This window comes from Heterodontus francisci, chromosome 4, assembly GCF_036365525.1.
Source record: "Heterodontus francisci isolate sHetFra1 chromosome 4, sHetFra1.hap1, whole genome shotgun sequence".
In the NCBI taxonomy this organism is placed as follows: domain Eukaryota; kingdom Metazoa; phylum Chordata; class Chondrichthyes; order Heterodontiformes; family Heterodontidae; genus Heterodontus; species Heterodontus francisci.
The window spans coordinates 20,866,892-20,892,147 of NC_090374.1; the positions used below are offsets into that span (position 1 = coordinate 20,866,892).

Here is a 25,256-nt window from a genome sequence, read left to right on the forward strand (position 1 = left end):
AGAGGAATTACTGTCTGTGGAACTGCACCCCAGCAACACATTCCAGAGAGAGAGGAGAGGAAAAAAATGATGAAGATATTCTAATCAGGTGAAGAAGAGCTACAGCATGTATGGAGGAGAAGAGTGACTAGGCCAAGATGGAGGAAGGGGCATGGGGATAGAGGGAGGGGAAACTGGGAGGAGGAGTGAGATGGAAGGGAGATGAACAAGGACCAAAAGGTGGAGATGGGAAGGGGGAAGGAGCAGGGGAAAGAAGGGAGTAGGATGTGGGAGGGTGTAGGAATAACTGTGAGTAGCAGAATGAAGGGGAAAGGAAGGAGGGATATGCTAAGGAGAAGGGGGAATAGGAGAGGGAACATGCTGGAAAATAGGAACAGACAACTGAGGGAGGAAGAAGAGGTGGATGAGAAAGCATGGAGGGGAAAAATAGGGAGGGAAGAAAGGGAAAGAAGTAAGGAGGAATGAAAGAAGGGAAGGAGAGAGAGCGCAGGACAGAGGATCCAAAAGAGGAAAGGAGGAGATAGGAGGAGAGCGAGGAAAGAGGGCATAAGCAGCCATAACTTAAAATGTCCATCAAATATTTTCAGGTGACTTACAAATTCCAAAGGTTGATTAGCCATGAGCAGGATGCTCCCGACCCAGAAAGATTGTCAGTGCTGGTGGGAGGATAGGTTTTTCACAGGGGTTAGGGATGGGACTAGTAGGTGGTAGGAGGAGTCGGGTTTTAAAATTCATTACTGTTCTGGCAAAACCAGCGTGCAGTTCCAAGGGCCTGTGGGAATGAGATTAAATGTTGAAATGTGAGCCTAATGTATCAGGGAGAATAATAGATAGGGGCAGGGATCATTGCACCTTGGTTTCCAAAGTGATAGAAGTGCCATTGAAACATAAGAGTACAGAAGGCAGCTATTCATCCGTCCATGCCTGTGTTTACAATGCACACGAGCCTTCTCCCATCCTTCTGCATCTCACCCTATCAGCAAAGCCTTTCATTCCTCCCTCTATTGCGTCCCTCGTGCGATTGATGTTTTATGTTAAAGGTTCTATATAAATGCAAGTAGCTGTTGTTGTGTTTATTTAGCTTCCCCTTAAATGCATCTACGTTATTTGCCTCAACAACTCCCGAGTTGCACATTCTTACCACTGTCTGGGTGAAAAGGTTGCTCCTAAATTCCCTATTGGATTTATCAATGATTATCTTATATAAGACCTTTTTTTTTTAACAGAACCCTTAAATCTGTCCTGCCACTCCATGGATTTGTACTGGAGTTGTAATCTTATACCCAGGCTGACTTCAAAGGCATAAACCATGGTGTCAGCACTGGGTTTGACGTTAACGTGATGTGACACATCCTTCAATATGTCAATCACAGCACCATCAACTGATAAATGTGGAATAATGCTAACTTTTAAAAGTGGATTTCCCCATTTACAAGGCATAAGAGAGGAGTTTTCAATGGTGTGGGAATTCATCAGAGCTGCTCCCGCTCTCTCTGCCGTAACTTCACCGAGTTTCCGATACACTTCCGACAATATAGTGGCCGAGTGGTTAACAGTGAGGTTACAGGAAGATATAGACGGGATGGTCAAATGGGCAGAAAAGTGGCAGATGGAATTTAACCCTGAAAAGTGTGAGGTGATACACTTTGGAAGGAGTAATGTGACACGGAAGTATTCAATGAATGGCCTAACACTGGGAAATTCCGAGGAACAAAGGGACCTTGGTGTGTTTGTCCATAGATCTCTGAAGGCAGAAGGGCAGGTTAATAGGGTGGTGAAAAAGGCATATGGGACACTTGCCTTTATCAATCGAGGCATAGATTACAAAAGCAGGGAGGTCATGTTGGAGTTGTACAGAACTTTGGTAAGGCCACAGCTGGAGTACTGTGTGCGATTCTGGTCACCACATTATAGGAAGGATGTGATTGCACTGGAGGGGGTGCAGAGGCGATTCACCAGGATGTTGCCTGGGATGGAACATTTAAGCTATGAAGAGAGGTTGGATAGGCTTGGGTTGTTTTCACTGGACCAGAGAAGACAGAGGGTTGACCTGATCGAGGTGTACAGGATTATGAGGGGCATGGACAGGGTGGATAGGGAGCAGCTGTTCCCCTTAGTTGAAGGGTCAGTTACGAGGGGATACAAGTTTAAGGTGAGGGGTGGGAGGTTCAAGGGGGATTTGAGGAAGAACTTTTTTACCCAGAGGGAGGTGATGGTCTGGAATGCCTTGCACTGTATTATTCTGTTATTCTGAGAATGCAACGCAGGGGAGAGAGAGTAGCTCTGAGGAAATTCCCAACCAATGTATTTTGAGTCGGAAGGTTGCAATGCCCTTGGAATTTTGATGACACAATAGATTTTACAAAAAGTTGATCAGCTCACCTCTCTGAGCAGAAACTGCAGCGAGAACAGGAAGTAGAATTTGACAATATTCTGTTTTTTTGGTTCATTGAAGGTCATCATTGAGTATTTTAGGACTGACAGTGCCTGTTGAGAAGATTTTAATAATAGGATAAGTTAAACATCACATCAACGAAGTAGCTTTCATTTTACTCTTTCACCAACCTGATGTATTTATCCCACTCATGACCCCTAATTGCTGCCACCCTCTTCTCCTCCTCCCCTCCTCATGCTTTCACTCTTGTCTCACCTCCCCTGTCCTCCATACACCCACCTACTCTCCCTCCTCTCTCTCTCCCTTCCCACCTCTTCCCCTCAGTCACTGCTTCTTCCTTTGAACTCCACTCATCTCCAGGCAGTAACCCTCAGCTGGCTTTCTCTCCCCAGGGCTTACCAATACTCTTTTGGAAAACCATTTGTATCATGGGAAGAAGGATATATATATATATATACGGACAGAGCGAGAGAGAGAGAGACCCAATTACTCTCCCTCCCTTGCTAGAATTACGTACAAAGGATCAAAGGAACTTATGGACAGGAGTAGGCCATTCAACCCCTCGAGCCTGTTCCACCACTCAGTTAGATCATGTTTGATCTGTATCTTATCTCCATCTACCCGCCTTGGTTCCGTATCCCTTAGCACCCTTGCCTATCAAAACTCTCTCAATCTCAGTGTGCATAGAAATTACCAAACAGGTACAGGTCTTTCATCCCAACCAATCCCATGTTGGTGTATATCCTCCACATGAGCTGTTGTCCTAATCCCATGTGAACACCATGTTCCCTCATCCCTCATTCCCTCAATAAACAACAACAATTTGAGCTTAACTGGATTGTTAATGGATTGTTAATGTCGTAAATTGTCCCAAGGCACCTCACAGGAGCATAATCAAACAACATTTGACGCCAAATCACATGAAGAGATGTTAGGACATAAAGAGGTCAGTTTTAAGTTGCGTCTTAAAAGAGGAAAGTGAGGTACAGAAGCAGAGAGGTATAGGGAGGGAATTCCAGAGCTTATGGCCAAGGAAGCTGAAGGCATGGCCTTTAATGGTGAAGTCATTAAAATCGAGGATTCTCAAGCAGCTGGAACTGGAGGAGCACAGATACCTTGGAGGGTTGTGGGGCTGCAGGAGGGTACAGAGATAGGGAGGGGAGAGAGCATGGAGGGATTTGAAAACAAGGATGAGAATTTTAAAAATAGAGGCGTTGTTTGACCAGGAGCCATTATAGGTCAGCGAGCACAGGGGTGACAGGTAAATGGGACTTGGCGCGAGCACAGGAGAAAAGGAAGAGAAAAAACACCGAGCAAAGTACCTTGGCCTTGGCATCGGCCTTGTCGTCAGCTCTAGCTGCTAACAGCATGAGGCGGAGCACAAGAGTAATGCTCAGGGGGAACTGGCCCTTCAGCTGAGGGACGTTGGCTTTTATCAGTCTCTTCACTTTTGGCAAAGGCACGTTAAAGAAAATCACATTCCCAATATTATCCATACCCCGACGTCCGGCTCTTCCCGACATCTGAAAAGTTAGAACAAAACACAGTTACATTTGGGTCTAAGGTTGTGAGTCAAGGATAGCAGGTTGGTAGAAGAGGGTGAGCTCAATGGTTGAAATGTGAAGGAATGCGGCCATAAAACAGGGTTATAAGGTTAAAAAGTTATTTTCATATGCAGAGGGATTAAAAAAATTAAAAGGCGGGTTCATCTTCGTAAAAGATTAAAAGAAGTTAATAGGCGTTAATAGATGGAGGGCTTGCCTCGCCTTAGAGCATACAGTCAGCTTCTGATGAGAAGGATTCACTCTTTCTCATCCACTCCTCATCACACAGTGAAACATTGATAACACATTTTGCAACCAATCATGTAAGCTACCATAGTGTAATAATTGATGAAACAGCCTTATGCGGACAGCCCTAAACCACGGTCAACTGAAGTTTTGACATAGCTGACCAAACCCAAGAAACTGAATTATAACCTTGAAGCACAGTTATGTGACTAAGGTAATTGACCGCCATGGGAGACTCCCAGCTTGCTGCTGGCCTAGCTTTTCCTTGAAATCAAACAGTTATACAGCCTTATTTGGGAAATAAAAGGGGATGAACCTTCTTGCAAGAGAGGCAACACCCTCATATGTCAAAAAAAATCATGCAGCATAATTATAATTACAGTATAATTATTGTAACCACACAGTGAATCTTGAGAATCATTGGATTCATTCCAGCCTTTCTCATGGTAAAGGTATAAGCTACTTGGTACTGTAGGAATATAATTATGCTTTCTTTCTTCTCTTAGAACTATTAACGTTGCAATTGTTTTACCCAAAGTGTCAATTGCATGCTCGGTTCTTTAATAAACTTTTATGTAATTTAGAAAATATATTGTCTTCTATCTCAACTGAAGAACCCATCTCTGTACTCCCTTCAGTGGGGAGGTACATTATTGAGGAGAGATATCCAGGCCCTTATAATATCCGGGTTGTTATAATCTGGCTAAAACTTATTAAATAGGATATCTGGAGGATACTAATGTCCTCTGCTGATTCCTTTCCTTCAGGGAGAGTTACATCAGTTCTTCAGACCCATTCAAGTGTCTGTGAGCTCTGTCTTTCTCAGCCTTAAGTGAGAGTGATCATCTGGGGAGTATGCCTGATCTGATAAAGGGGCTAGGATTATAATCATTTGTCTCCATGCACATTTCTACATGGGTAGATGCTGAGAGGCTGCTTCCCGAGCTGGAAAGTCTAGAAATAGGGGTCATAGTCTCAGAATGATGGAACGGCCGTTTAGGATGGAGGTGAGGAGAAACTTCTTCACTCAGAGGGTTGTGGAATTTTCTACCCCAGCAGGCTGGGGATGTTCAGTCATTGAGTGCATTCAAAACTGAGATTGATAGATTTTTTGGAGTCAAAGAGAATCAAGGAATATGAGGATAGGGCAGGAAAGTGGAGTTCAAGTGGAATATTATTCGTGATTTTATATTGACTGGCAGAGGATGGTCTGCTCCTGCTCCTATTTGTTATGTTCTAACGTTCACAGGCCTGCAATCTCCAACCATAATTATGGCAGCTACCTCGGAAAAAATGCATTTGTAATGATTTTCTGTGAAGTTAATAATAGGAGATCAGGGAGAACCCTCACAATCACAGGTCCCGATTTGTAAAGGGGAGGGGGTGGTGGGTGTAGGGGGCACACTGTTTGCAAAGCCTGAAGTCGGTGGAGAACCTGGGAAGTCTGAAAGGGAGCAGGTTGTGGAGGACCCTCCTGATCTTAACAGCTGTGCATTATTGTCATAATATTTCTCAAAGTCCTGACTGAACCTGGACTGAGGCACCTTCTGACCGGCTGTCAGGAACTGGAGATTGCAGGCATGAGGCTGCAGATGGGGACCTGCAGGATTTGTCCCCGACATTTAAAGAAATGGTAAGGGGTCGTTGGAGATGGTGAGGAGGTGGAGCCAGGGATGAAAAGTAATTAACAGGATAAGGGAGGCCAATGCTGCCTTGTGAGGCAGAGAAGACGCCTGCACTTTTTCTGCTACATGGTGAATTTTACCAGCAGGCCCCTACTGAATAGGATGGGAATAGAGGGATACGGTCCCTGGAAGTGCAGAAGGTTTTAGTTTAGGCAGGCATCAAGATCGGCACAGGCATGTAGGGCCAAATGGCCTGTTCCTGTGCTGTACTGTTCTTTGTGCTTTGTACTTTCACGTTGGGCCCCATATGGGCACGGGTCCCCTTGGCACAGGGCCCCATAGGCCTGTATTTTAACTCACCTCCCTTACAGTGAAAGTATTACCTCACCCTGAACCAATTATCACTACTTTACCACATTCCAGTTTTACCTGTCTGTAATTGAGAGCATCCAGGTGCACTGAATCGTTAAGAAAGACAACAGTCTTACATGGCATATTGATTCCCAAAGCAAGTGTAGATGTAGCACTGACCACCTTAATAGAAAAACAGAAATATTTAGCTGTTTACACTGAACTCTAAGCCAAAGCACCTCCTACTGGGTCCCGAGACCTTCTATTCGGAAATGGATGTTTTTATTTATAAATATATGTTATTCCACAAAATAAAAGGATTCAAAGGCATTTTTGGCTTTCACAGGAAATAATTATACTAAGATCACTATTACCAATAATTACACATTTGCAATGATAACTCTTACTAAAAATAACTGCAGATATACTCAGGGTCACACGTATGATACAAGGTACTGGCGAATTCATCACTTCACCTGCTTTGATCTCGAGGGGATGAGCTGCTGAAGCCTTGTCAAATTCGGAAATATCTATTTTAACTGCACCACCCACCCGCCCGCCCGACGTCAGACTTTCACTCTGCCTTCATGAGAATTTCACTTGTTTCAAAGTATTACCTCACCTAGTTAGCTGGCCTTCAGTTTTAACAAGAGTAACTCGTCAAGCTGCCATCCTGGCTGAAACTGCCAATCAACTGAAGGCAAAAACAGGAGCCCAAAATGAGTAACCACGTACCTTGCTCAAATTTGTCCTGGGAAGAGTTAATCATTGAGAGAACAGATACTAGGACAAAGAAAGCTCAGAGTTTGTTTGCCAGCTAAAGTTCATTAATTGTAATTCCATTCAACTTGAACTGTCCTTGTAACAGAAACTTACTTACCAGTGTCATGAAGAGTCCATTTTTTTTTATTCGGTTCATGGGATGCCCACCCCTAATTGCGCTTGAGAAGGTGGTGGTGAGCTACCTTCTTGAACTGCTGCAGTCCATCTGGGGTACCACAGTGCTATTAGGAAGGGAGTTTCAAGATTTTGACCCAGCGACAGTGAAGGAACAGCAAAATAGTTCCAAGTCAGGATGGTGTGTCAGGCTTGGAGGGGAACTTGCAGGTGGTGATATTCCCATGCATCTGCTGCCCTTGTCCTTCTAGGTGCTGGAGGTCGCAGGTTTGGAAGGTGAGGCCTGAGTAGCCATGGTGCGTTGCTGCAGTGCATCTTGTAGATGGTACACACTGCTGCCACTGTGCGTTGGTGGTGGAGGGAGTGAATGTTTGTGGACAGGGTGCCAATTAAGCGGGCTGTTTTGTCCTGAATGGTGTTGTTGAGTGTTATTAGAGCTGCCCCCATCCAGGCAAGTGGAGAGTATTCCATCACATTCCTGACTTGTGATGTATATCTTTTGCTAAAACTTGGAATATATATTTTTTAAAACTAAAGAAAAAAGATTTCATGAACATCGTAACATCTGGAGATAGCTGAACTTTATGGATGTTTTTTTTTAAAACAGTAAGGTCAACAAGAGGTTCCTGGTTTTGACCAGTAAACAAATACTGGAAAGCAGATAATTTCAAGGAAACTAGCAGGGGCTTTGACCTAAGAGCTACCCTTTGTGTGACATGAGAGAATTTATGATTGCCATGTGACTTGTTCCTGGAAAATTTTAGTTTCATTTTGATCTTTAAAAGCCAGTGGGTTTGGACAAAAACAGACAGTTGGAATTTGATTTGGACCTGCTAGGAGATCAGAAGAAAAAACAGACAAGTTTTTCCTCTGTAAAGAATCCTTGCTCTGGAAAAGCAAAGGTTTGGATGAAGGTGTACTGTTGCCTCCTGCATTTATTTGGAGAAACCCAGGATTTGCAGAAACCTTGCATCTTTAAAAGGACTTTTGTATCTAATGCATAACAGAAGACTGACACCTGTTGCTGCACACCTGATGGAAGGCCTATATGAAGTCTGCAGTTGAATTTCCTTGACCGCCTACCCAAAACAGACTGTTGATCAACCTCGCCTGGAAAGTCTCTGAGTGGCATCCAACTATTCAACTTTGGGACACTTCGCCAAACCAAAGGACATTCTTCTATATATTTTCAGTAAAAGTTTTTTTTATTCCTTTTATTCCATTGAAACAGCTGTAAACAAAAATCTCTTTTTTCCCAGTTAACCAGTTTTTGGATGTATGTGTTTGTGTGTGTGAGGGCTAGGAAAAAAAAAAGAAGCTTTAATATCTCAATTCGCATATAGATATTTACTTCATTATTGGTAAAGACTTGGTTTTATAATAAATGGATAATTTTGTTGTTTATTAAAAAAACCTGGTTGGTGTGCTTTATTCTATGGAAAAATATAGTATCTAATTGGCTGTTTCGGTAAGTGGGAAAATGTATTGTTATGCTATGACCTATGGAGAAATGGGACTGAATTAACAGTGCACTCCTCCCGCCTCGATCATAACACCTGGCAAAAGCTAAAAGTTAATATTCAAATTAACCATTTCCTTACAATAGGCTTTTGCCAACTTTTTCCTAAGTTTTGTAAAGCTCGGTAGCTAACATCCTCAATGGGAAAGGAAAGCCCCTCTGTAATTCTTTGAACAATCAGTCAGGCCAGAAGGTAAAAACATAGAAACATACAGGAGTGACAGGCAAGGAAAGAACAACTAGTCCAACAACCTGTCTCACACTATGGCAGCTGTGCATCAGTACCAAACATTTTTTCCCTGTCACACACAAATTGGCCATTGTAAATTGCCCCTAGTGTAGGTAAATGGTGGCAGAATGTGAGGATGTGGTAGGGAATATGGGATTAATGTAGGATTAGTGTAAATGGCTGGTTGTTGGTCGGCACAGACTCAGTGGGCCGATGGGCCTGTTTCAGTACTGTATCACTCTATGACTCTACCCTTTAAAAAAAAAGAAAAAAAATGGTTGGTGAGTAGCAGCTGGTAGAATATCTTTAAAAAATAAGGGGAAAGTTTTTTTGTTGAAAATAAAACCTCTGGTGATAAGGTGAGTACTACTAACGTATTTTTTTTTTAAGGACTTTAGATTGGAGTGGGTAGAACAAGGCCCCTAGTACAATTAGTATTTTTTAATTAAGGGAGTAACTAATGAACCAAAGGGTAAGTCATGGCAGGAGAGCTCAGCCCTGTGATATGCTCCTCCTGCGCTATGTGGGAAATCAGGGACACTTCCAGTGTCCCTGGTGACTATGTGTGCAGGAAGTGTGTCCATCTGCAGCTACTGACTACCCGCATTATGGGGCTGGAGCTGCGGGTGGATTCACTGTGGAGCATCCGCGATGCTGAGGACGTCGTGGATAGCACGTTTAGTGAGGTGGTCACACCGCAGGTAATGGCTGCACAGGCAGAAAATAGATGGGTGACCATCAGACAGAGTAGTAGGCGCAGGCAGGTAGTGCAGGAGTCCCCTTTGGCCATCCCCCTCTCAAACAGATAAGCCGCTTTGGATACTGTTGGGGATTTGACCTCCCAGGGGGAAGCAGCAACAGCCAAGTTCGTGGCACCACAGAGAGCTCTGCTGCACAGCAGGGGAGGAAAAGGGTTGGAAGAGCTAAAGTGACAGGGGATTCTATCTAGAATAAGGGGTGCAGATAGGCATTTCTGTGGCCACAAACGAGACTCCAGGATGGTATGTTGCCTCCCTGGTGCTAGGGTCAAGGATGTCTTGGAGCAGCTGCAGGACATTCTGAAAGGGGAGGGTGAGCAGCCAGAGGTCGTGGTCCATATTTGTACTAACGACATAGGCAGGAAGAGAGATGAGGTCCTGCAAAGTGAATATAGGGAGTTAGGCAGAAGGTTAAAAAGCAGGACTCTAGGGTTGTAATCTCAGGATTACTCCCTGTGCCATGTGCTAGTGAGGGTAGGAACAGGAGGATTAGGCAAATGAATGCGTGGCTGAAGAGCTGGTGTACGCGGGAGGGCTTCAGCTACTTGGATCATTGGGATCTCTTCTGGTGCAGAGGTGACCTGTACAAGAAGGATGGGTTGCATCTAAACTGGAAGGGGACCAATATCCTTGCGGGGAGATTTGCTAGTACTACTCGGGAGGGTTTAAACTAGTCTGGCAGGGGGGTGGGACCCAAAGTAGTAGTCTCTCAGATGAGATAGTTGAGGCAAATGGAGAGGTTAAAGCAAGCAAGTCCAGTAGGCAGGCTGGGCAGGGGCAGGACAGGGAGCGTGGAAGGTCTGGTAGGCTAAAGAAAATTACAGCACAGGACCAGGCCCTTCGGCCCTCCAAGAACTGCAAACTGCATTTACTTTAATGCAAGAAGCCTTACAGGTAAGGCAGATGAACTCAGAGCATAGATCGGTACATGGGATTGTGATATTGTAGCTATTATGGAAACATGGTTGAGGGATGGGCAGGACTGGCAGCTCAATGTTCCGGGGTACCGATCCTTCCAGCGTGACAGAGGTGGAGGTAAGAGAGGAAGGGGAGTTGCACTATTGATTAGGGAGGACATCACGGCAGTACTTAGAGAGGATATCCCAGGGGGAATGTCCAGCGAGGCCATATGGGCAGAACTTAGAAATAAGAAAGGGGTGATCACTTTGATGGAATTATACTATAGGCCCCCCAATAGTCAGAGGGAAGTGGAGGAGCATGTATGTAGGGAAATCACAGATAGGTGTAGGAATTATAGTGTTGTAATAGGAGGTGATTTTAACATCCCTAATATTGACTGGGACTGCCTTAGTGCTAAGGGATCAGATGGGGAAGAATTTGTTAAGTGTGTCCAGGATAGTTTTCTGAAGCAGTATGTGGATGGCCCTACCAGAGAAGGGGCTACACTCGACCTCCTCTTAGGAAATGAGGATGGGCAGGTAGTTGATGTGTCAGTGGGGGAGTACTTTGGGACCAGTGACCATAACTCTATTAGCTTCAAGATAGTTATGGAAAAGGATAGGACTGGTCCTCAGGTTGAAGTCCTAAATTGGGGAAAGGCTAATTTTGATGGCATCAGACAGGAACTCTCAAAAGTTGAATGGGAGAGGCTGTTTACAGGTAAAGGGACGTCTGGCAAGTGGGAGGCTTTTAAAAGTGAGATAGGAAGAGTTCAGGGCCGGCATGTTCCTGTTAGATGGAAAGGCAAGGCTGGCAAGTTTAGGGAAGCTTGGTTGACAAGAGAAATTGAGGGTCTGGTCAGGACAAAGAAGAAGGCACATGTCAGGTATAGGCAGCTGGGATCAAGCAAGTCCCTCGAGGAGTATAGGGGATGTTGGACTGCACTTAAGAAGGAAATTAGGAGGGCGAAAATATCCTGGCTGCGATGTTTGCTCGCGTCACTTGGGAGGGTTTAAACTAGTGTGGCAGGGGGGGTGGGAACCAGAGCAGTAAGACAGCAAGTGAAATAAATGAGGGGGAACTCGTAAATAAGGCCAGTAAGACTAAGAGGAAGAGCAGGCAGGGAGATGTTGTGGAGTACAGCGGGACTGGTGGCCTGAAGTGCATGCGTTTCAATGCGAGAAGTATAATAGGTAAGGCAGATGAACTTAGAGCTTGGATTAGTACTTGGAACTATGATGTTGTTGCTATTACAGAGACTTGGTTGAGGGAAGGGCAGGATTGGCAGCTAAATGTTCCAGGATTTAGAAGCTTCAGGCGGGATAGAGGGGGATGTAAAAGGGGTGGGGGAGTTGCATTACTTGTTAAGGAGAATATCACAGCTGTATTGCGGGAGGACACCTCGGAGGGGTTGTGCAGCGAGGCAATATGGGTGCAGCTTAGGAATAGGAAGGGTGCAGTCGCGATGTTGGGGGGTTTTCTACAGGCCTCCCAACAGCCAGCGGGAGGTAGAGGAGCAGATATGTAGATAGATTTTGGAAAGATGTAAAGGTAACAGGGTTGTAGTGGTGGGTGATTTTAACTTCCCCAATATTGACTGGGACTCACTTAGTGCTAGGGGCTTGGATGGGGCAGAATTTGTAAGGAGTATCCAGGAGGGCTTCTTGAAACAATATGTAGATAGTCCAACTAGGGATGGGGCCGTACTGGACCTGGTATTGGGGAATGAGCCTGGCCAGGTGGTCGAAGTTTCAGTGGGGGAGCATTTCGGGAACAGTGACCATAATTCCATAAGTTTTAAGGGACTTGTGGATAAGGATAAGAGTAGTCCTCGGGTGAAGGTGCTAAATTGGGGGAAGGCTAATTATAACAATATTAGACAGGAACTGAAGAATTTAGATTGGGGGCGGCTGTTTGATGGTAAATTAACATCTGACATGTGGGAGTCTTTCAAATGTCAGTTGATTAGAATCCAGGACCAGCATGTTCCTGTGAGGAAGAAGGATAAGTTTGGCAAATTTCGGGAACCTTGGATAACGTAGGATATTGTGAGGCTAGTCAAAAAGAAAAAGGAAGCATTTGTAAGGGCTGCAAGGCGAGGAACAGATGAATCCCTTGAGGAATATAAAGACAGTCGGAAGGAACTTAAGCAAGGAGTCAGGAGGGCTAAAAGGGATCATGAAAAGTCATTAGCAAACAGGATTAAGGATAATCCCAAGGCTTTTTATACATATATAAAGAGCAAGAGGGTAACCAGGGAAAGGGTTGGCCCGCTCAAGGACAGAGAAGGGAATCTATGTGTGGAGCCAGAGGAAATGGTCGAGGTACTAAATGAGCACTTTGCATCAGTATTCACCAAAGAGAAGGACTTGGTGGATGATGAGCGGAGGGAAGGGAGTGTAGATAGTCACAGTCATCTCATTATCAAAAAGGAGGAGGTGTTGGGTGTCTTGCAAAGCATTAAGGTAGATAAGTCCCCAGGGCCTGATGGGATCTACCCCAGAATACTGAGAGAGGCAAGGGAAGAAATTGCTGGGGCCTTGACAGAAATCTTTGCATCCTCATTGGCTACAGGTGAGGTCCCAGAGGACTGGAGAATAGCCAATGTTGTTCCTTTGTTTAAGAAGGGTAGCAAGGATAATCCAGGAAATTATAGGCCGGTGAGCCTTACATTAGTGGTAGGGAAATTATGAGAGAGGATTCTTCGGGACAGGATTTACTCCCATTTGGAAACAAACGAACTTATTAGCGAAAGGCAGCATGGTTTTGTGAAGGGGAGGTCGCGTTTCACTAATTTGATTGACTTTTTTGAGGAATTGACGAAGATGATTGATGAAGGAAGGGCGGTGGATGTTATCTATATGAACTTCAGTAAAGCCTTTGACAAGGTCCCTCATGTCAGACTGGTACAAAAGGTGAGGTCACACGGGATCAGAGGGGAGCTGGCAAGATGGATACAAAACTGCTCAGTCACAGAAGACAGAGGGTAGCAGTGGATGGGTGCTTTTCTGAATGGAGGGCTGTGACTAGTGGTGGTCCGCAGGGATCAGTGCTGGGACCTTTGCTGTTTGTAGTATATATAAATGATTTGGAGGAAAATGTAGCTGGTCTGATTAGTAAGTTTGCGGACGACACAAAGGTTGGTGGAGTTGCGGATAGTGATGAGGATTGTCAGAGGATACAGCAGGATATCGATCGGTTGGAGACTTGGGTGGAGAAATGGCAGATGGAGTTTAATCCGGACAAATGTGAGGTAATGCATTTTGGAAGCTCTAATGCAGGTGGGAAGTATACAGTAAATGGCAGAACCCTTAGGAGTATTGACAGGCAGAGAGATCTGGGCGTACAGGTCCACAGGTCACTGAAAGTGGCAACGCAGGTGGATAAGGTAGTCAAGAAGGCATACGGCATGCTTGCCTTCATCGGTCAGGGCATAGAGTATAAAAATTGGCAAGTCATGCTGCAGCTGTACAGAACTTTAGTTAGGCCACATTTAGAATATTGCGTGCAATTCTGGTTACCACACTACCAGAAGGACGTGGAGGCTTTGGAGTGGGTACAGAAGAGGTTTACCAGGATGTTGCCTGGTCTGGAGGGCATTAGCTATGAGGAGAGGTTGGATAAACTCGGATTGTTTTCACTGGAACGACGGAGGTGGAGGGGAGACATGATAGAGGTTTATAAAGTTATGAGCGGCATGGAGAGAGTGGATAGTCAGAAGCTTTTTCCCAGGGTGGAAGAGTCAGTTACTGGGGGACATAGGTTTAAGGTGAGAGAGGCAAAGTTTAGAGGGGATGTGCGAGGCAAGTTCTTCACACAGAGGATGGTGAGTGCCTGGAACTTGCCGACGAGGGAGGTGGTGGAAGCAGGTACGATTGCGACGTTTAAGAGGCATCTTGACAAATACATGAATAGGATGGGAATAGAGGGATACAGTCCCCGGAAGTGCAGAAGGTTTTAGTTTAGGCAGGCATCAAGATCGGCGCAGGCTTGGAGGGCTGAATGGCCTGTTCCTGTGCTGTACTGTCCTTTGTTCTTGTTTGTTCTTTGAAAAGGGACCATGAGATTTCCCTGGCAGATAAGATAAAGGAGAATCCTAAAAGATTCTATAAGTATATTAAGAGTAAAAGAGTAACTAGGGAGAGAGTAGGTCCCCTTCAGGATCAGTGTGGCAATCTATTGTGGAGCCACGTGAAATGGGCGAGGTCTTAAATGAATATTTCTCGTCCATATTTACCGTGGAGAAGGTCATGGAAGCCAGTGAGTTCAAGGGACGGAACAGTGATATCCTGGAGCATATCAACATTACAAAGGAGGAGGTGTTGGAGGTTCTGAAGCGCATTAAGGTAGATAAATCCCCAGGGCCTGACCAGGTGTATCCTGATTTTTGTATCATCGTTAACCACGGGTGAGGTACCAGAAGACTGGAGGATAGCTAATGTTGTGCCTTTATTTAAGAAGGGCAGCAGGGATAAGCCAGGTAACTACAGGCCGGTGAGCCTTACATCAGTGGTGGGAAAGTTTTTGGAAGGGATTCTGAGAGACAGGATTTATATGCATTTGGAAAGGCATGGTCTGATTAGGGATAGTCAGCATGGCTTTGTGCGTGGGAAATCATGTCTCACGAATTTGATTGAGTTTTTCGAGGAGGTGACCAAGAGGATTGATGAGGGCAGGGCGATGGACGTTGTCGACATGGACTTTAGCAAGGCCTTTGACAAGTTCCCGCATGGTAGGTTCGAACACATGGGATCCAGGATGAGCTAGCAAATTGGATAGAAAATTGGCTTGGTGATAGGAGGCAGAGGGTGGTAGTGGAGGGTTGTTTTTCAGATTGGAGGCCGGTGACCAGTGGTGTACCGCAGGGATTGGTGATGGGCCCTCTGTTGTTTGTCATGTATATTAATGATTTGGATGTGAATGTAAGGGGCATGATTAGTAAGTTTGCAGATGACACCAAAATTGGTGGTATAGTGGACAGTGAAGAAGGTTGTCTAAGGTTACAACAGGATATCGATCGACTGGGAAAGTGGGCAATGGATTGGCAAATGGAATTTAACGCACACAAGTGTGAAGAGTTGCATTTTGGGAAGTTAAACAATGGCAGGACATATACAGTGAATGGCAGGGCCCTGGGGAGTGTTCTTGAGCAGAGAGACCTTGGGGTGCAAGTACATAGTTCCCTGAAAGTGGCAACACAGGTAGACAGGGTGGTGAAGAAGGCATATGGCATGCTTGCCTTCATCGGCCGAGGCATTGAGTACAAGAGTTGGGACATCATGTTACAGTTGTACATGACGTTGGTTAGGCCGCATTTGGAGTCCTGTGTGCAGTTCTGGTCGCCGCACTACAGGAAAGATGTGATTAAGCTAGAGAGGGTGCAGAAAATATTCACAAGGATGTTGCCTGGTTTGGAGGGCAAGAGTTACAAAGAGAGATTGGATAGGCTGGGTCTGTTTTCCCTGGAGCAAAGGAGGCTGAGAAGGGACAGGATAGAGGTATATAAAATTATGAGAGGCATAGATAGGGTAGATAGCCAGAGTCTGTTTCCTATGGGAGGGGTGACTAAAACTGGAGGGCATAGATTTAAGGTGAGAGGGGGGAGGTTTAAAGGGGATCAAAGGGGTAAATTTTTCACACAAAGAATAGTGGGTATCTGGAATGAGCTGCCAGAGGAGGTGGTGGAGGCAGGAACAGTAGCAACATTTAAGAGGCATCTGGACAGGTGCTTGAATGAGCAAGGCATAGAGGGATATGGAATTAATGCAGGCAGGTGGGATTAGCGTAGATAGGCATTATGGTCGGCATGGACGCGGTGGGCCGAAGGGTCTTTTTTTGCTGTACGACTCTATGACCCGCACCCTGCCCCAACACCCACCACCTTTGCTCCCCTTCCTGCAGCCATGTCATCTCCTGGTAGATGTAAAAATAAATGAGGGCCAATGAGGGAAAACACTGAAAAATTCCTTCCCAGCCCCCTTAGGCGATCAAAACAAATTCTGGAGATCACACAGACCAAATATTATCTCGAAAGACATTTACTCTTCTATATGATGCCATCTCTATCCCAGTCATGAACTGGTCCAGCTCCCTCTCGAAGTCAGACAGCAAGTCAGCATCCACCACACCAGTGGGGAGCTCATCCCAGAGGCTCACTACTCTCTGGGGAAAGAAGTCCCACCTCACGACCAACCTACTCCTCCCCTTACACAATTTAAGCTCATGTCCCCGAATTTGTTCCCAATCAGTTAAACTGGAAGCAGCTATCAAAAGATGCAGCCCTTCAAAAATTAAAACTCAACACACTTCAAACATTGCATCATTACTGACCTTGACAAACCCACGCCTGAATAACATCTCCACAGCTTGTCTGATACGCATATTCAGGGATGCGTGGTGGCACCCAATGCCTCGAAGCAGCATGTCCTGATACAATTGAGATACATGTGCTTTGCGCATGCGGAAGAAGATCTTGTCCAGCAACTGCAAGAATAGAAAGTGGAATCAACTGAGCCATTTGATTAAACTGGGTTCTTTAATTTGTCATTTGTTCCCTCATTGACCCATTCACTGTTTTACTGACCACAGTTAATTGGCCAATTTGTGCTTAATTGTCTGGTATTTACATTAAGATGAATGTTGTTGCCTTACACATACACTGTAATTTCATAGAATGCCAAGATGCATGGGTTGTGTGTGAGCTTACACACACACCCCACAGACACAAACTCACATACACAAGCTCACACACACATGTACATACAGATACACATATGCAAGCACACACCTTCTCAGGGCAATTTGGGGTGCGTAATAAGTACTGGTCTTGCGAGTGAACCCCACATTCTGAGAATGAAATAGAAAAAATAGACACAAAAATGCACAAAAGGAGGATTTTCCTCTGGGCCATGAGTGTAGCCACGAAATTTCTTTCTAAATAGTTCCAAAATGGGACGAAACTGGACCAAACTAGTACTTGTACTTCAATCGCTAAAATTGTTGGACCCAATCTTCCTGGAATAATAATGGTGTGTTAACAAGGCACGCTGTTATTAATCCGCAAATCAGCCAGAGAGTTCATGGGATGAAGAGTTACGCTGTGAGTTGTGAATCTCCAAGCGTTACTGTGCCATTTACACCACTGCATGGTTTGCTTTGCATAAACATCATCTCATTAGAATGAGAATTAGAACATTACAGCGCAGTACAGGCCCTTCGGCCCTCGATGTTGCGCCGACCTGTGAAACCATCTGACCTACACTATTCCATTTTCATCCATATGTCTATCCAATGACCACTTGAATGCCCTTAAAGTTGGCGAGTCTACTACTGTTGCAGGCAGGGCGTTCCACGCCCCTACTACTCTCTGAGTAAAGAAACTACCTCTCACATCTGTCCTATATCTATCACCCCTCAACTTAAAGCTATGTCCCCTCGTGTTTGCCATCACCATCCGAGGAAAAAGACTCTCACTATCCACCCTATCTAACCCTCTGATTATCTTATATGTCTCTATTAAGTCACCTCTCCTCCTCCTTCTCTCCAACGAAAACAACCTCAAATCCCTCAGCCTTTCCTCGTAAGACCTTCCCTCCATACCAGGCAACATCCTAGTAAATCTCCTCTTCACCCTTTCCAAAGCTTCCACATCCTTCCTATAATGCGGTGACCAGAACTGCACGCAATACTCCAGGTGCGGCCTCACCAGAGTTTTGTACAGCTGCAGCATGACCTCGTGGCTCCGAAACTCGATCCCCCTACTAATAAAAGCTAACACACCATATGCCTTCTTAACAGCCCTATTAACCTGGGTAGCAACTTTCAGGGATTTATGTACCTGGACACCAAGATCTCTCTGCTCATCTACACTACCAAGAATCTTCCCATTAGCCCAGTACTCTGCATTCCTGTTACTCCTTCCAAAGTGAATCACCTCACACTTTTCCGCATTAAACTCCATTTGCCATCTCTCAGCCCAGCTCTGCAGCCTATCTATGTCCCTCTGTACCCTACAACATCCTTCGGCACTATCCACAACTCCACCGACCTTCGTGTCATCCGCAAATTTACTAACCCACCCTTCTACACCCTCATCCAGGTCATTTATAAAAATGACAAACAGCAGTGGCCCCAAAACAGATCCTTGCGGTACACCACTAGTAAATAAACTCCAGGATGAACATTTGCCATCAACCACCACCCTCTGTCTTCTTTCAGCTAGCCAATTTCTGATCCAAAGCTCTAAATCACCTTCAACCCCATACTTCCGTATTTTCTGCAATAGCCTACCGTGGGGAACCTTATCAAACGCCTTACTGAAATCCATATACACCACATCCACTGCTTTACCCTCATCCACCTGTTTGGTCACCTTCTAAAAAAACTCAATAAGGTTTGTGAGGCACGACCTACCCTTCACAAAACCATGCTGACTATCGCTAATGAACTTATTCTTTTCAAGATGATCTTAAATCCTATCTCTTATAACCTTTTCCAACATTTTACCCACAACTGAAGTAAGGCTCACAGGTCTATAATTACCAGGGCTGTCTCTACTCCCCTTCTTGAACAAGGGGACAACATTTGCTATCCTCCAGTCTTCCGGCACTATTCCTGTCGACAATGATGACATAAAGATCAAGGACAAAGGCTCTGCAATCTCCTCCCTGGCTTCCCAGAGAATCCTAGGATAAATCCCATCTGGCCCAGGGGACTTATCTATTTTCACACTTTCCAAAATTGCTAACACCTCCTCCTTGTGAACCTCAATCCCATCTAGCCTAGTAGTCTGAATCTCAGTATTCTCCTCGACAACATTTTCTTTCTCTCCTGTAAATACTGACGAAAAATATTCATTTAACGCTTCCCCTATCTCCTCTGATTCCACACACAACATCCCACTACTATCCTTGATTGGCCCTAATCTAACTCTCGTCATTCTTTTATTCCTGATATACCTATAGAAAGCCTTAGGGTTTTCCTTGATCCTATCCGCCAATGACTTCTCGTGTCCTCTCCTTGCTCTTCTTAGCTCTCCCTTTAGATCCTTCCTGGCTAGCTTGTAACTCTCAAGCGCCCTAACTGAGCCTTCACGTCTCATCCTAACATAAGCCTTCTTCTTCCTCTTGACAAGCGCTTCAACTTCTTTAGTAAACCACGGCTCCCTCGCTCGACAACTTCCTCCCTGCCTCACAGGTACATACTTATCAAGGACACGCAGTAGCTGCTCCTTGAATAAGCTCCACATTTCGATTGTTCCCATCCCCTGCAGTTTCCTTCCCCATCCTACGCATCCTAAATCTTGCCTAATTGCATCATAATTTCCTTTCCCCCAGTTATAATTCTTGCCCTGCGGTATATACCTGTCCCTGCCCATCGCTGAGGTAAACCTAACCGAATTGTGATCACTATCACCAAAGTGCTCACCTACATCTAAATCTAACACCTGGCCGGGTTCATTACCCAGTACCAAATCCAATGTGGCATCGCCCCTGGTTGGCCTGTCTACATACTGTGTCAGAAAACCCTCCTGCACACACTGGACAAAAACAGACCCATCTAAAGTACTCGAACTATGGTATTTCCAGTCAATATTTGGAAAGTTAAAGTCCCCCATAACAACTACCCTGTTAACCTCCCTGCTATTTTTAAGAACGTGCTGGATTGCACATTAATTGCTTATTAAACTCACAGCAGAGAGTTCAGATTCTAATTAATAGTGTAAATGTCCTTTAAATAAAGTGACAATTGTTAATATCATGCCAATCAATCTCTCTGGTCCAGAAAGGGAACAATTTAAACTGTTGAGTCTCATTCCTGCATATAGTAAAATGTTGGAGATTTCAAATGTAAAGTTTTCTTACTTCTTTTGTCTTTATATTGCTCTCTCACTATTAATTTAACCTTTCTTTGCCTCTAATTTCTCTTTATCGACCTAATTGGACTTTAATTCACCTCCCTCTCCATTGTTTCTCTTTCTTTCTCAAATCTTAAATCTCATTGGTTATTTGGAGATAGATGGTTGGTCCCTCCATTCAGTGATGTCCCTTGCTCACACTTCCAGCAAGTCAGAGTAGTTTTTTTTTAGCTGAATGATGCAGGAAGGATTATAATGTCGAACTCCTCCAAGATTCAGTACTTACCTTTTTATCTGCTGTTGCAATAGGTGCAAGAGTGCAGTCTGGAGGGAGTTCACAATGTTTTTGATATTTCTTGTATAACATGTCATATTCAGTTTGGTATAGTATGAGTTGTTCAGATTGCTTTCTGGTGGGCTTCGTCCTTTCAAAATAAAAACAAAAAACTTGATGAACCAAAGAGTTAAGACCAGGAATTGCAATCAATGATAATGATGGATGAGCAACATAACGTATCAGCATATCATTGCTTCAGTGGACAGGACTTGACAGAAGGTTGTGGCTTCAAGTTCCACTCCAGAGACTGAACACATAATCCAGGCTGATGCTCCCAGTGCAGTACTGAGGGGATGCTGCACTGTCAGAGGTGCCATCTTTTAGATGTGACTTTAAACCGAGGCCTATCTGCCCTCTAAGGTGGATGTAAAAAAAATCCCATGACATTATTTTGAAGAAGAACAGAGGAATTTTCCTTGGTGTCCTCGTATCTGTCAACCAACATCACTAAAAACCAGGCAACCTAGACATCATCACATTGCTGTTTGGTACAAGAATAACTACACTTGGAAAGTAATTCATTGGCTGTAAAATAACTTGGCTGGTCCTGAGGTTATGAAAGGTGCTGTATAAAATGTAAGTTCTTGGCTTAATCTCTCTTCCAAAAGGCAACGCTATCGACGGTGCAGCACACCCTCAGTACTGCAGTGGAGTGTCAGCCTACATTTCGCACTCATGTGTCTTGGGGCTTAAACCCCATAGTCTCCTACCTCAGAGTCAGTACTCACATTTAAGACAATATACCAGCATCATACTACAGTCCAAACTGTGCACGATTCTATCCTACTATTCTCGAAGGGAAAACTCTCTGACTACAGGTGAAGTTTATCTTTGAAATGGAAATTGCAGTCAAATACTTACAAAGTTTCTTCTTTTTCTAGATGCTTTGACAGCTTTTGTAGCTTGTTTTTTAACTGTAGTTTTGTTTTCGCATCATCTGGCTTTCTTTTGCTATTCAATTTTTCCATAAGATGTTGCACTAGCTCATAAGCAAAGTTTTCAACTATTTGTATGTCAAACCTAAAGCAATAATAAAGGCAAATTAGTGTCTGAAGTCAATGATAAATCGTGCCAATGAAGATGAGGGATGGTGGAGCAGAAGAATGGAACAATTTCCATTTTGGATAAAAATAACTTGCACTTTCTCCCGCGCCTTTCACAATCTCAGGATGGCTGAACGTGCTAGCAGGACATATCGGCAATGCTATGGGACTAGTGAGCCAGAGGCCTGAACTAACACTTAGGAGGTATGAGTCTAAATCCAGCAGCAGTGGGGATTTAACTTTAATTAATAAAGTGGAATAAAATACTAGTCTCAATAATAATCATGAAACTACTGCATTGCAGTTTAAAAACCCATCTGGTTCACTTCACTGAAGGAAATCTGCCATCCTTTGCTGCGGTGGGTTTTTGAGTTGGAACCCTGACATCAAGGTCAAAAGGGAGTCAGCACCCCACACTGTGGGCTGAATCTTATTCTCCCACATCCAGGAGTGGCAGTACATGCAGAAAATAGAAGCTACCATGCACGGGTGCTGTGATCTGTGGGCACTTTGAACATGCACGGCAGCTGCCCCCCTCCCAGTCATGTGGTGGGCATAGTCTCGGGGTCACCTGTTGAAAGAGCAGGTGCTGGTGCCAGAGTTCACCCCTTTCCCCCAGCCCTCTCCATAGACAACAAAATGCAGAGTTCGCCCATCCCCACCTCGGCGGTGCCAGCTTACCCTGGATGGGAAAGGGGAGGCACATGAGTGCTGCTCGTCGCACTGAAGATCAGGAACTGAAAGTAAGATCACCATGGATTACATTTTAATTAATGCAAAGATGTAATTTAAATATGCGAAATTGGGTCACATCGCAGTCTGGCGGAGGGGCTGCCACGGAGCTTCCCCGCCAGCAAGACCAGGCCTGACAATCTTTGCGTCAGGTTCCGTGGTAGTTGCTGCCGCTCTGATTTTCCAGCCACCCCCGCCACGGAACCCGACGTCGGAAGGAGAACACGATCCGGCCCTATGTGGGGAACAGTCACCCTGCCGTGGTTTTCCTTGAATGTAGCCAATTAGCGGCCAAAGGGCAGGCTTGGCATCCAATTGAGGACAGCTCGGAAGAAGCAGTAACCTGCCGTTTCATGTAAGAGAGAGAGAGAGAGGGGAAGCATCCTCGCAGCAACTTTTACACTTGTAAATTGTAATAAAACACCTCAGCAATCAGGCCAACATCATGGAGGAGGAATCTTGGCAAGGAGGGCCTCAAAGCCTGCCTAGAGTACTGACTGCCTGGTCTGCTGCTGGCAGGCAACCTCCAGGCAACTGGCCTAGTTCCCAACGCCTTGGGAGGGGGGGGGGGGGGGAGGGGGGGAGGGGGGGCCACACCTGACTGGAAAATTCCAGTCGGTCGCTGATAATTGGCAAATTAGTGATTTGTGTACCTTTTTAAAAAAATTGATTCACACCATCTGGGCATTACTGGCAAGACCAGCTTCTAATGCTCAACCCTAATCACCCTCATGAACCACTGTCATAACAACTGAGTGACTTGCAGAGGCCATTTCAGAGGGCAGTTAAGCATCAACCACATTGCTGTGGGTCTGGAGTCACATGTAGACCAGATCAGGTAAGGACAGCAGATTTCCTTCCCTATTAGTGATGAGTTTTTATGATAATCATGTAGTTTTATAGACACTATTGCTTTTTATTCTAGTTTTAATTGATGAATTTAACTTCCACAGTTGCCATGGTGGGATATGAACTCACATCTGACAGAGCCAAGTCTCTAGATTATTAATCCAGTAACATAACCACTATACTACCATATCCACGGACACCTGCACATTACTTCTTACCATTTAGAAAATACTCCAGTTGCCTTTGGTTCAAAATGGATGATCCCACAGTCCCCAATATTGAGTTCCATTTACCACAGTTCTGTCCAATCACTTTTTCTATCTAAGTCCCCCTGTAACTTCTTATTCCGGTCTGCAATACTCACTGTGCAACTTAGTGCCATCTGCAAATAAGGATTTACAACTCTCGCTTCCTTCATCCAAGTCATTGATAAATATGGTGAAAGGTTGAGGGCCTAGAACAGATCCCTAGGGTATACCACTTGTCACATCCCATCAATCAGAGAAAGTTTCCTTTATCCCCCCTCTCCACCTCCTCATGCCCAACCATTGACTAACCGATGTCACAAAGCTGCTTCCTGTTCTGCACATTTTCATATTTACTGAAAAATGAAACCTCGCTGCCTTGTCTTTAAACCCTACCCTTTGGACCAAGTTTTTGGTCACCTGTCATCATGGCCCAGATTTTGTGGTAGCAATGAGGGCAAAACCATCAGCATTCGCTGTCAGTGTTACTTTGAAACTGACAGCAGCTTCTGGAGTCGGCTCATTCACGAATAACATGGAAATTCAGAAGTTGCTGTCTGTGATTCTACACTCTTCCGGTGGGTGCACTGTTGAGGTGCCCTTCACCACCACCTCTCCCCCTCCACAGTCAGCAACCCTTAAGTAATCAGTGAATTTTACACTCTTAGTCTCCCTGTTAAAAACTTTGAAAAATGTTTTACCTTGTTGAATGATGTGTAAATGTGTACTCAGTTCACAGGTACTGATCAACACTCTCACTGGCCCTGAATATTGACGGAATGTCAAATTTCTGCATTATGATAAAAAAAATCTGCATACTTTTAAAATACTTATTTTTAATTTGTTGATTTTGACATTTTAGCTTCTGTCTAAATCCAATCATAATCATTTATTCCGCTATCTGAAAATTTAAGTTAAAAATGAAGGATGACATGTACTTTTAACTTCCTGGTTTGCTGTCTGTGAGAATACTTCGTTGTGGTTGGCTGCTTACCCTGCTGACATCACAACTGCTGCATGTCTGGAGATCCCCTTGACTTGGACCCAGTTTTCGGGAAAGGGGAAGCCCACGCCACAGAGATTGCTAGATCATTGTGGGCAGTTTTCTTCGAGGTTAGTGGCGAGCACTATTCCTTTGTCATTGACTGCAAAATCCAGCCCTCCGATGTCCTGTCTCCTCTCTCCTGCAAGGCCGTGGCAGGCCCTGTCATGGCTGTCATCTGCCTTTAACGATTGCCTCCTGGAAGAGCTCGGCACCACTGATTAGGGCACCTACACTTGAAGACCGCGTCGTGTGAGCGACACAGATGTGGCATGGGGTCGGGACCCGGAAATTATCTGGGCATAGGGTTCCTGACCTCGGATTGAAAATCAAGCCCAAAGTGTTTAAAATGACGAAAGGATTCGCTAATGTAGATAAAGAGAATTTATCTTCTCTGGTGGGAGAATCGAGAACAAATGGGGCATAATCTGAAAATGAGAAATTAGAAACTAAGCTGTTCGGGTGTTTTAATTTTCTCTGACTAAAACGCTGTGGAAACTGGGGGCCAACTGGAGCTTTCAAAACTGAGATCAATAAGACTATTGTTGCGGCGATTTGAAGCAAAGGTAAGAAATGGAGTTGGTGTGCAACTCAGCCATGATCTAATTGAATGTCGGAATAGGTTCAAAGGGCTGAACGGCCTCCTCGTGCTCTTAATGTTTAAGCGCCTCTTCAGTTGCAGTTACGG

At 44.8% G+C, this 25,256-nt stretch overlaps 1 protein-coding gene across 4 annotated transcripts in view; it reads right to left on the reverse strand.

Moving 5' to 3' along the window:
* The window catches only part of LOC137368934 (probable ATP-dependent RNA helicase DDX60), a 141,319-nt gene that overhangs the window by 21,365 nt on the left and 94,698 nt on the right, over positions 1 to 25,256 (reverse strand). For all 4 annotated transcript variants that reach the window (XM_068029259.1, XM_068029260.1, XM_068029258.1 and 1 more), the window contains 6 exons: positions 21,519 to 21,677; positions 20,607 to 20,745; positions 16,795 to 16,947; positions 6,240 to 6,344; positions 3,718 to 3,918; positions 2,383 to 2,487 (listed from right to left, as the gene is read on the reverse strand). In XM_068029259.1, coding sequence (XP_067885360.1) covers positions 2,383 to 2,487; positions 3,718 to 3,918; positions 6,240 to 6,344; positions 16,795 to 16,947; positions 20,607 to 20,745; positions 21,519 to 21,677 — 862 coding nt within the window. The remainder of the gene's footprint in view (positions 1 to 2,382; positions 2,488 to 3,717; positions 3,919 to 6,239; positions 6,345 to 16,794; positions 16,948 to 20,606; positions 20,746 to 21,518; positions 21,678 to 25,256) is intronic.